The sequence below is a fragment of the Pteropus alecto genome, unplaced genomic scaffold (genome assembly GCF_000325575.1).
Source record: "Pteropus alecto unplaced genomic scaffold, ASM32557v1 scaffold101, whole genome shotgun sequence".
Classification (NCBI taxonomy): domain Eukaryota; kingdom Metazoa; phylum Chordata; class Mammalia; order Chiroptera; family Pteropodidae; genus Pteropus; species Pteropus alecto.
Window position 1 is genome coordinate 19937822 of NW_006432945.1, and position 12061 is coordinate 19949882.

The window sequence follows — 12061 nt, forward strand, 5'->3', positions numbered from 1 at the left end:
GGTCGCCGCCAACTCCCTGGGCTCCTGGAAGCCGCTCCGCGGGGGCCCCCGAGAGTCTAATGGAGGGGCGGGGGCGTCTCTCCCGGGCTGTTGCCGAAGGGGTCTCTTTGCTCCCCAGATCTTTGGGTGGCGGTGGCCGCCCTGGGAAACGTGTCCGGGTGCAGAGTCTGAAGAAACAAAACTGACATTTCTCAGAACACCGCACGCAAAGCTCAGTTCTGAAACGACTACCTCCAGGGGCCTTAATGCGTGTCGTTGACCGGGCGGTCAGGTTGGGGCTGCGGGGCCGGCTGTTGGTGGGCTGGACCCTGCTCGGAGCCAGAACCCTGCGCTCCGCTGGCGTGGAGGGGCTTCTGTCCAGTCCTGCCCCGTGCGGCGTCGGCTGGCCTGGGTCAGCCCCTCCCCAGGGTCTGCGCGTGGCTTCTGTGGCTGCTGTGTCAGTACGTGGCCTGAATGAATCACTGTTTTTCCCTCCAGGTCCTTCTTAGGAAGTGTTAAAAGAAACGAACAATTACAGGCAATATCAGTAGTTATAAGGCAATTCATTTTGCTCAGTTTCGAAGTCTGGAGATCGACTCCCTGTCCATGGACAGATTGACTCTGTCACAGAAGATTTGTCCCTTAGGGTGGAAACATAAACCCTTGGGTTGGACTGGACAGAGGCAAACCTAGCTCTCCCCTTGTCGCCTGGATAAGGAAGCAGGTGCAAAGAAGGGCCGCGACTTTCTGGAAGGACGGGAGGGCCTGGGAGTTCAGTCTCCTGACTTCCTTCTCCTGTTTATCTTCAGTTTCCATTCTTTTCCCGCCCCCCACCTACTTACTTCTGCGTGGTCATTTTTTGGGTTCCCTGTGGTGCCCAGTACTGCAGACTGCCAACCCGGTACCGTGCCTGCACTTCCCCTGCTCCCAACCTTTGGGTTTCTTTTTCTGAGCCAGTGACTCTATTTGTGACTGTATTCGTCAGGCTCGTAAGCTTCCCGGAGTTGCGTCCTTCCTTCCCGCTTTCTTTCGCTCCTCATTTTCTGGATCACACAGTAATTACACACTGGCTCTGAAAGAATTGCGATAGCACAGTTCTGAGCTCGGGGAGGCCCTCGAGTCTCAGGGAATCAGGACACAGTGGTTCAGAGGCAGCCCCAGGTGGCGTTGCGTTAGCTTGACAGGATAATGGGTCCTGGGAAGTCGCGGGTCCAGGGGATGGAGGAACTGACCCTGTAACAGTTAAAGCAGGCTGGACCTGGGGGGAGCGATCGGATAGGCACACGGAGGAAGGAAATAGGAGGCAGGCCACCCGTCTGGAGTCTGGTTTGGCTCTTTGCCTTATTTGTGATCTTAGGCTAGTAGTTCAGTCTTTTCATCTGTAAAACAGGAGCAGGAATACTTGCCTTCCCCCCTCCTGAGGGTCAGCCGGGACAGTAGCTACATGACACCCACAGGCAGGCAGTATCGGGCAGCTGTTATCCCCTTCAGACCTTGGAAGGGTGAAAGAGTGCTCCCCCAGTAAGGTATGTCCAGGGAAGCTGGGAGAGACCCTGACAGGCCCCAGATGGCCAGAGCGAAAGGTAGGGGCATCGGTCCTGTTACACCTGGGACATCAGAAGTAGGTACAGATGCCCATCTGTCCTCCCTCTTCTCTCTAGGGCTGCTCGTCATTGTGGGTCTGCTTTCAGGGAGAGAGAAGATGGGTCAAAATACGATTGACCATCAAGCAAAGGCCCAGCCCCATCCTGGGGAACCTCGGGGAGGGCGGCCTGAGCCTGCCAGGTTTTGGTTTGAGTTAGAGCTGCGGTTTTTTTTTTTTTTTAAGTTTGTTTAATTAGAGTTGATTAATACATTGATGTCGTTCGAGAATCAAAATGACATTACAGGAGTGGGGTCTCCATCTCTCCCACCCTGTACCTGCTCACTCCAGCCTCCTGGCAGTTTCGTGCATATCTGTCCGGAGTTGGTTACACGGATGCAGGTGTCTGTCAGCACCCATTTGTTCCCCCTTCTACACACAGAGGCTCACGGATACGTTTCATTGCACCCTTCACCTGTTCGTTTCGTCTAATGTACCCTGGAGAGCTTTTCATGATGGCGTTGCAGGTGTTGTGGCCTTGGCCATTAGGACCCCCACCGCGCCCCCAGTCAGCTGAGTCAAGGGGTACCTGCTCTGTGGACACAGAAATGGCTGACAGCCTTGCTCAAAGATAGATTTAAAAGCTGCACATATTATGCGATGCATTAGGAAATAATAGAGCTTGTTTTTCACATTTGTTAGCATTGAAGACAAGACCTTGGGGATCTCGGAACTAGACCTGCTTCCTTTTCACAGGTTCAGGAAAGGTCTGGATGACCAACCTGTGCAATGTAATTGTGGAGAGGTTTCAGCCTTGTGAGGGATTATGGGCGGTGGTGAGCGGCACTGAAAACTTGAGTTCATCCTGCCTGGGCCTCCCTGATAAGCAGGGTTTCTGTCTAAAGTCCAGCTTGTGGGAGCAGCACGGGAGGAAGCAGCTGGCTGGCAGGAAGCTGAATGTCAGGCTGTGGTGTGCGCGCTGAGCAGGCAGGCGCACCCTCTCCATGTGGTGGGCAAACGGCAGGGGAGGGGCGCAGCTGAGCAGGTAGAACTAGAAATTCTGCCAAGAGCAGACAGGAGAGCGGTGGAGCGAAAGCCTCTTGTCCTACGCATCTATTACCACTTTCTGCCATCCGAAGGGGCCGGGCCCGCCGACTGACGTCACTGGAAGTGCAGCCAAGGGTGGCTGCTTATACTCAGTGCAGCCTGGAGCTGGGCTCACAGAGCCTACCTCTGCCCACACATTCCTTGTCTGTACCCCCAACCTCAGGGAGTAAGTTCTGTCTCCACAGGAAGCCCTAGGTCTGGGTTCTAATTGTGCCACGACGTCACACTCACTTGTCAGTCCAGTAAACATTAGTGTTTAGTATGCCCTGTGCCAGATGTTAGGGACACGAAAGCGAGTAACTTGCTCTCAGGAAGCTGTGAGGGGACCAGCCGTGCGGTGGGAGGAAGCCCACGTTGAGGTGCACCGGGCATCTGTTGTTGGTGGCTTTCCCAGGCCCTGTGTTGTCCTCCGTGTTCCATGACTGCAGCCCCCTTACAGTTGGAGGGACCCACCCATGAGGCTCACACGTCAAGAGGGATGTTTGGATGAATTCTGAGAGAAAACCAGAGACTGGCTGGCTAGTTTCCCTCCTTTTCCTTCCTTCCTTCCTTCCTTTAAAAAAAAAAAAAAAATTTAAACAAACTCCTGGCAAGAAGTCAACTTAAGGAGAATTCTAATAATTAGGGTGCATGGAGAAAACAAAGCTTCCTTAATAGAGCTTTCCTGTAGTGGGTTTGGCTCAGATTCTGGACACCTTCCCCCTCTGTGACCACCTTGTCACCACAATACTTTCTCGGAGCAAAGCAGTGTTAGGAGCTGGGAGGGTACAAACATAACTGGCTTCTCTGTTATCAAGGAAATACAGACATATATCGACCAAACATGGAGTAGAGTGTGCCAGGGGCTGTCACCAAAGTACAAAGTGTCTGGAAGCACAGAATGGGAAAAGATGAGAAAAAGGATTTAATTAAGAAATGATACATGCTCAGTGTAGAAAAATGAGAAAACAGAGGCATGTAGAGAAAATAAAATTACATATAATCCTATTTAGAGATAAACACTTAGGGCTGGTGTTTCATCCTAGTCTTTCCTCTGAATAAATGTGCGGTATATGCATATTTATTTGAAGCAAAACATGCTTTAAACAAAACCCATTCTATAGTATTCTACTGTGTGGCTGTAACATAATTCAACTGTTCACCTTTTGTTGGGCTTTTTTCTCTTCGCTGTACTACATATCATCGAATCGTCCTGTTCATGCATCTTTATGCTTACCTTTGATTATTTTCTTAGGCTACATTCCTATAAGTTGAGGAGAGATTAATTTTCACTGGGGAAAAGCATAATGAATCAAGGGGAATTTGAACAATATTTTGCCGTGTATGGAGCGTAATAGTTTTGGAGTTTCAGAATTACACAGACTTGGGTTAACTTTCCCACCTGGCCGTTTGGAGCTGTGTGATTTTGGGCAACTGTGCTAAGCCTCAGTGTTCTCGCCTGTCACATGGGATGGTAACAGCAGTCTTGTCTCACAGTGTTTTTGTGAGAATTTAGCGCGAGTACACGCAAGGCACTGACCTTCACGGAGCTCGGTGTCATCTGCCATCACTCCCCGGTCCAGGCAGTCACGAGACCTTGCCCAGATTTAAGGGGAGGGGACTTAGGTTCTACTTCAGTCACAGTGTAAGAGAAGCACACGAAGGAGAGCGATACGTTGATAGGTGCATCTGTCTTGGAAAATACAGTTTGCCGTGTCGTTTCACTACTCAGACACACAGCAATTTCTAGGACTTGTATCCGCAGTCGTGCAGGTTTGTGCACCACCAGCTCTCATGGGCTTGTGTGAGAACATGCTGTGATGGACTAGGGTGATCGTGCCCGAACCACCGCCTCCCTCTCTGCCTGGCTCACCACCTCTGCCACTTCCGGCCCCTGCGCCGTTCCTCCCTCCCACTTTCCTGTTCTCAGCCAGGTGACCTGTGTTCTTGCTTTCTCCTGCCCTTTTTCTCTCCTTGAAATTTATCAGACTCACACAGATACTCTAGGATCTTGATGGTGTAATAATCTCATATTTCTTACTCATCTGTTACCTCATTTCACCTGTAAAGTTTTAGTTAATCATTCAGTGCTTCCTGGTCTACCACTATTTTGATATTTCCCATTGTTCTTTATCATCTTTTTTTTTTTTTTTTGCCTTTGTTTTTGCCATTTTTTCCTGGCTTTGTTTTATTTTTCTTCTTGTGATATACCCGATTTTCCCCTCTTTTTTATTCTCCTTTCCGAGTGCTTTTCTCTAAATTAAAACACTTAGTACATATTTATTTATTACACAAGCGTAGACCATACAAAAGCTGCCTGTCGTCTAATCTCTCAGACTGTGCACTGTCAAGTGTTTGGAACCCATTCTTCGAGATTTTTTTATGTGTATACTCAGGTAGCTTTTATTATTTACAAAAGCAGGATCACATTCTACATACCGTTTTTACATTTTGAACATATTTCTATGCCATTACAAACTGACCTGCCATGGCCTTTGGGGTGGCAATATGTGTTTTTCATATAATTACATAACGTATCATTATATATCATGTACTGGGGCCAGGTCACCTGGGTGAGAGTCCTAGCTCAGCCACTTACTAGCTTTGTGACCTAGAGCATATTACTTAATTTTGGTGCCCCACTTAACTCATATGTAACACGACAGCAACAGTAATGATTATCTCATAGCATTACTGCGAGGATTAGATGGTACAAGGGCTCCCGCTATTATTCTATTTCTGTTATTCTCTATTTTATGTTATTCTGTTCATTTGGTCATGGTCAGTAATGTGTCTAGAATTCAGATATGATGTATGAGACAAGCCTTATAAAGGTCTTCAAGAGTTCTGTTGATCCTGCTTTTTAAATTAATTGTTTTTTTTCTTATTTAGATACAATTGACATACAATATTATATTAGTATCAGATGTACAGCATAACGATTCGATTTCAGTGTACATTGCAAGATGATCAGTAAGTCTAGTTAACAAGAGTTACCATATATAATTACAAAATTTTTCTTGTGATGAGAATCTTTAAGGTTAACTAACTCTCTTAGCAGCTTCAAATATGCAATACGGTATTATTAACTTTATTCGCTGTGCTGTGCATCATGTCCCCACAAAGTCTGTGCCACCAATCTGCTCTCTGTATCTGAGCTCGTTTATGTTGTTTTTGACCCTACTTATAAGTGAGATCACACGGTATTTGTTCTCTGATTTATTTCACTGAGCATAATGCCCTTAAGATCCATCCATGTTGTTGCACATGGCAAGATTTCATTCCTTTTTTTTTTTCTTTCAGAAATTTTATTTCACTGTAAGATGCTTTGAGAACTATTCATATATAAATTATAAATAAATAAAAGAATACATGTTAGATATGTATTTTTTTATCGGCTGACAGCATTTTATCCTATGAATATAGCACATTCTATTTTTCCATTCCTTTACTGATGAAGTTAAAGATTTCATTCTTTTTATGGCTGAATAATATCTTATTGTCTGTTAATGAACATTTTGATTGTTTCCATGTCTTAGCTATTATAAATAATGCTACAATGAACATGAGGGTGCATATATCTTTTTGAATATTTTCTTCGAATACTCAGAAGTGGAATGACTGGCTCATCGCAGGGATGCAGGGGTCCAGCCTCTGCTGTTGTCACACAGACACCTACAGACGCTGCAGCCCAGGCCTTTTGCAGAATGGCAAGTGGAAATGGCCCATACGCAGAGAACTTTAAATTTGTGTTAAAACTATGAAGCAAATTTAAAAATATAATTTTTAAGTTATGAAGCTAACTTTAAAAAAAAGATTAATCGGACACTCATTTTTTTTACTGAGTACTGAAGTCAAAAAAAAAAAACACCTTTGGTAGTATTAAAATTTTTTAAAGATTGGGCTTTGAATCCTCTTTGTTCTTTTCTTCATTTGGGCATGCCCCATTGGCCAGTTTGAAAAAATGGGCTTATTTGTAGACATACCCTAAAGTCCGCCTTGCAGTGCAGGACCTGGGGTGCCCTAACTTGACCTGCGTTGCTCTAACTGGCTAAGGCTCTGTGTTGCTGAGTGCAGACTTGCACCAGGCCTCGTGCTTAGTGCTGAGTGCTCTCAGTAATAAGTAGCATGTGGTTCCTGCTCCTTGGGGGTTTCCTGTCTGGCAGGGAGACACACATGCACAGATGGTGCCGTCCTGACGTGGGGCGTGCTGCGACCGTGTTTTGTGTCGGGTGTTGGAAGCCCAGGGCAGAGGCCTTCACCTGGCTCTGGTGAGGGTAGGGCATTTCCTGGAAAACATTGTGGATGAGTCACTGCCGGCCAGATGAAGAACGTGGGGAAAGGGTGTCACATGTGGCAGGAATAGCATGGTATGAAACAGCCGACCTCTGCTGGGAGTTGTAAGCATGTAGTTTCGTATTGCCGGAGGGTAAATTGTAAGAGTAGAAAGGGCGATGAAGATGATAAGCCTATCGCGAGGTCTGTGCTGCCGAATTCTCTTGCCTCACTGAGGAATTTGGATTTTATCTTACAGGCAGTGAAAGCTCAAGGCAGGTATTAGATTCGCGTTGGGGACTGTTTCGTTCAGTTCGGCCCGGCCACTGGAGCTTGAATGAAGGTGGTGATGACAGTCTCACCCAGCCCGAGGCTGCTGTAGGGATCGAATGATGGTGCTCGCAGGGCGCTCAACGCAGTGCCGGCGTGTAGTAAGTGCTCAGCAAAGCTCAACTCTCCCTCAGGCAGTGGGTAGAGGGTGCTATCCAGCGGGTCCGAGGTTAAACAAGGCAAAGAAACCAGTTAGAGACCAATCACAATTCTTGAGATGACGGCGGCACTCGGAAGTGGCAGTGGGTGTGACGAGGAGCAGCCCAGCCCTTTTGAGGGCGATTGGGAGATGACATCGTGGAGTGAAGGGAAGGTTGTGGTGCTTGATTTCTAGTCTGAGTGACCGAGTAAATGCTGGTACCACCGCCTGGAGTGGACCAGGCAGGAGGTGATGGGAGGCATGGCCAGAGGGGTGGCAGCTCAGGCGAGAGGCAGTGCCGGGGGCGTGTGCTGCATGGACGTTCATGAATTCTGGCCTGCATTTGATTTTTCCAAGAGAATACAGAGAGGAGAAAAGGCCCAGGATGGAATGCTGGCCATCATAGTATTAGGGACAGACAGAGGAAGCCAAGTTCAAGGAGACTAAGACGGAACTCTTAGTGGTGGAGGACCAGGAGGGCTGCACGCAGAAGCCAAGGGGGCCGGGTGACTTCTGAGGTGGGGAGTGACCAGCGGTCTTACAAAGGCTACAGAAGGTAACCGAAAAAGCAAATACTGGATGCTCTCCATTCTAGGACGACTTTAATGTTTCGGAAATTGGCGTGTGATTTACAGCCTATGTATATATTTAATATAAAACTCCCCCAAGAAGCTCTTAGTAAATTGCTGTTACATCATCTTACAATCTAAGCATATTGGAGATGAGGAATATGATTCGTGACCTTAGTAAAAGCAACTTTAATTCTGAGGCGAGGGCCGGCCGTGCCGCAGCAGGCCGAGGGGTCAGCTGGCCAGGGACTGCGTGCGGACGACTCCCCCGCGTGTGGAGAGAGGGAGGAGGGGGCGAGCAGGATGAGTGGGCTGCAAGGTTAAGGGGTGGTTTTCTGCACTTGGAAGGGCCGAAAATCTGTCCGTGCCTTTGACTTTGTAGCTTTTCTTGTGAACTTGGAGTAAGTTAAACGTCACAGTGGAAAGGATGAAATTTCCTTCTTTTTGGGTCCACCATGTGCATCAGCAGGACATTCGTCTATTAGTAGGACAGTGCGCCAAGTCTAGGGTCGAGGTTAGGGGCTGAGATGAGGTGAGGGACAACAGGCTTGATGAGGACAGCGTGCGGGGAGACCATCGTGTGCTGATGCAGAAGGTGTGCGGGGAGGGAACATCCCCAGTTCTGACGGCCTATCCATGAAGTTTCTAGAAAAGAGTCTTTCCAAGGCAGTTACAGTGGTAGAGGAGAGACGGTTTGGTGGGCTGGAGTGCAAACATTTTTCAGGCAGTATTTATATTGAAGAAAACATCGAAGTCAGACAAAGAAGTGTGTACAGACGGTGAAAAAAATAAGACATAATGGTTATTTGCTGCTTCCTGTTGGTCAGACACTGTTGTAAGTACTTTGCATTCTTTTGTTTAACTCTCACGACAGCCTTTTGATGTAGAAACTCTTATTATCCCCATTTTACAAACAGGCAAACTGAGGTTCAGAGTGAGCAAGTGGCTTGCCTGGGCCACACCCTAGTAAGTAACAGAGATGGGATTTGAATGGAGGCAGTCTGGTTCCAGAGCTTGTTCAGGACGGAGAAGGAGACTGTGGACCAGGATGGCTGAGGTGTCCTGAGGCGGTGACTCCGCGTGGCGTGCAGCCTTTAGGCTCAGGCCAACGGCAGTGGTCCTACCCCAGGGTCGGGGGAGGCACTGAGGTGAAGGGCCCTGTATTGTAAACGAGAGAAGGGAAGCCTGGACTGGGCCGTGGCAGTCGGAATTCGTGAGGAGGAGGAGGGTGTCTGCAGCCCCTGGTGTTTGAGTGTGGGGGGGTGTAATTCTTGAATGTGTTTTAGATCTGATACCTGAGAGGACTCAGGAAAGGACTTTAGCTAAAGCCAGAGGTAATACAGAAATAGTCATCGCGTTCATGTGCTATGATATTTTTTTTTTCCCGGTGTGGCCCTTTGTTTCAAAGGCTAGTTTCTGTTTAATTTGAAGCTGTTCTTTATTTGGGTGGTGTCACAGGTTGGGTTCTCAGCAAGCTGACTGAGTCATCAGTTGTTGTTCCAAGACATTTATGAGGAGTGCCTATGGAAGGGAGGGGAAGGATATAGGACTGGGCAGAGGGACAGCGGGGTTGCACTGGTGCCCCGAGGCCTCAGCCTGCTTGCCCCTTGGGGAGCTTTGGGGCAGGAAGGGCCTTCAGGGGAGTCCCGCGATGGAGGGCTTTACACATCCGTCCCCTACACCGATGAGGCCCTGGAGGTGCTGGCTGGGGCACAGCCCTGGGCAGGGCAGTGTTCTGCCCACTCTCACAGAGGGCTGAGGACCCAGGGCCTTCCTCCCAGTGGCTGGGAGAAACGGTTTCTTTCTGAAGAGAGTTCTGGTTCGAGCATCACAGTACACATCACAGGTAGCAAACTGTAAAATCTGAGAGTCTTAAACACAGTTCCAGTCATTAAAGCAGAGAAAGCTGACTTGGACAACAATCAAAGCATTTCATTATCAGCATTCTTGATGAGAACTGATGAGTGAGAGACTTCCATGTCCTCAATTTTCAGTTTAGTAAAGGCTCTTTGATTTAATTTCTGTATCTGTCATTATACTTGATTATAGATTTGACATTAAAATGTAATGCTGAATATATAGATAAAAGGTAATATTAGAATTTACAGATAAAATGGGCCTGATTTTTGACAAAAAGATTTTTTGACATAGCTTGCGTCCATTAAAGCAATGGCTGTTCTGAGAAGCAGCGTGGCGTGTGACAGTGCGGCATATTGAGGAGGGAAAGGGAGGGTGGGAGTAAACCGCTCGGCAATCCCAGCTCTGCTGTTTCCTAGCTGTGTAAACTCAGGCCGCCACTTCGCCTTTTAAACAGTTAATTTTCTCATCTGTAAACTGGAGGAGAGACTGTCACCCAGACTAATTCACAGTGTTGTTTGTCAAATTAGAATAAATGAAGGTAAACAATAATGCCCCCCACCCTTGAACCTAAAAGACTTTAGAGAGCATCCAGTTCAAACCTTTCATGTTCCTCATGAGTGAAGGGGGCCCTGGAGGTCCAGAGGCCATATTTAGTTTGTGAGTAATTAATAAATAAAGGAAAATGTGCTTGCATTTGTCTAAGAAAAACAGGACTCTGACCCAAGGCCATAAATAAAGCCCATTTCATGAGTGTGAGCTTTTAGCATGAGAGAGCGGTGTGTGGGAGCCGTCACCCCTGCCCTGTGTCCTGGTGCTTATTTAGGAAGGTTTGGGCTCCATGGTATTGAATTCAACTGTCTCCCCACCCCGCCACCGACGCCCCCCCCCCACCTACCCGCCCATCCTCTCCTCCTCCCCTGGACTTTGGGTGGGAGGGGATGCTAATGGCATGATCTGGTCCCGACTCCATCTCAGAACCAGCTGTGTGCCCTCAGACTCCTTGTCATCCAGTCCGTCCCCGAAAGTTGGGACAGTAATGCTGCTCCTGCTGACCTGTCCTGCTCGTTTCCAGGATCAGAGGTTCAGTGCAGGTGGAAACGCTTCGGAAAGCACAGACCCCGCCCCCGCGGGAGCAGGGGTTGTGTTCCCTCCGGCGGCCCCTGCCCGCCCGCCGCCCCCTGCGCTCCCCGCCGCCCCCTCCCCCTGCTCAGGCCTTGAGAAGTCTAGTGGGAACCCAGTTAGATTCCTGGGAGTCACCAGGAGATAAATTGCATTTGAAAGAAACATTTTCTTTCTGTTGATAAAAGAAGTATTGTAGCAGTTGCAGCAAGCAGCATTTAAAGAGGGCATTTGCGGCATTTGCGAGAGGGGAGGGACGGGGAGCTTGGATCCCTGACTCCCCACACCTTGGGATCCCAGCCCTCTGCCCTGCTCAAGTGCTGCTCCTGACGCCCCCACCCCCTCCGCAGGCTCCCTGGCGTTGGGTAGGGGCGCAGTGTACACTTCTGAGCCTGAAGTCAGAGTTGCCGAGAATAAACGTGAGTTGGGAGGAGGGGGGAGGGTAAGCCGGGGCAGAGCCCTGGTGACCTGCAGGACGTCCGCCCACTCCCCGACCGCGGGTCTGTCGCCGCTTCTCTCCCGCAGCCGCCAAGTTGCTGTGCTCCTACTCCGGCTTCGGGTCCCCGCGGGTGGAGTGGAAGTTTGCCCACGGAGACACCACCAGCCTCGTGTGCTACAACAACAAGATCACGGGCGAGTCCCTCCGCCCCCCTCCGCCGCCTAGGTTGTGGGGGGTGGCATCATCCCGGATCCCGGGGGAGGGGGCGCCCCGGCACTCAGGGCCCCGAGGACTTCTCGCTGCCCTTCCCTGGGACGCACAGGGCCCCGGTGCCCCCATCACCCGCCCTCTCCGCTCTCGGGCTCACTCTGCTCCGCCCTCTCGCTCCCGTAGCTTCCTACGAGGACCGCGTCACCTTCTCGAACACTGGCATCACCTTCCACTCTGTGACCCGGGGAGACACTGGCATGTACACCTGTATGGTCTCCGATGAAGGTGGCAACACCTACGGGGAGGTCAGCGTGCAGCTCATTGTGCTTGGTACGTGCCATGTCCTCCGGGTGGGCTTGGCTTTGGGGCCCGGGCACTCATCCTCCAGCGATGCTGGGGAGTGAGGGATGCGGAGTCCCAGTGCTTCTGGGAAAGGGACAGCCCCTGACAAGGGCGTGGTCAGGGAGGGAGGC

General features: G+C 49.4%; 1 protein-coding gene across 1 annotated transcript in view; it reads left to right on the forward strand.

Moving 5' to 3' along the window:
* The window catches only part of F11R (F11 receptor), a 14795-nt gene that overhangs the window by 516 nt on the left and 2218 nt on the right, over positions 1-12061 (forward strand). The window contains exons 2-4 of the mRNA XM_006907875.3: positions 11290-11358; positions 11465-11572; positions 11772-11918. Coding sequence (XP_006907937.1) covers positions 11290-11358; positions 11465-11572; positions 11772-11918 — 324 coding nt within the window. The remainder of the gene's footprint in view (positions 1-11289; positions 11359-11464; positions 11573-11771; positions 11919-12061) is intronic.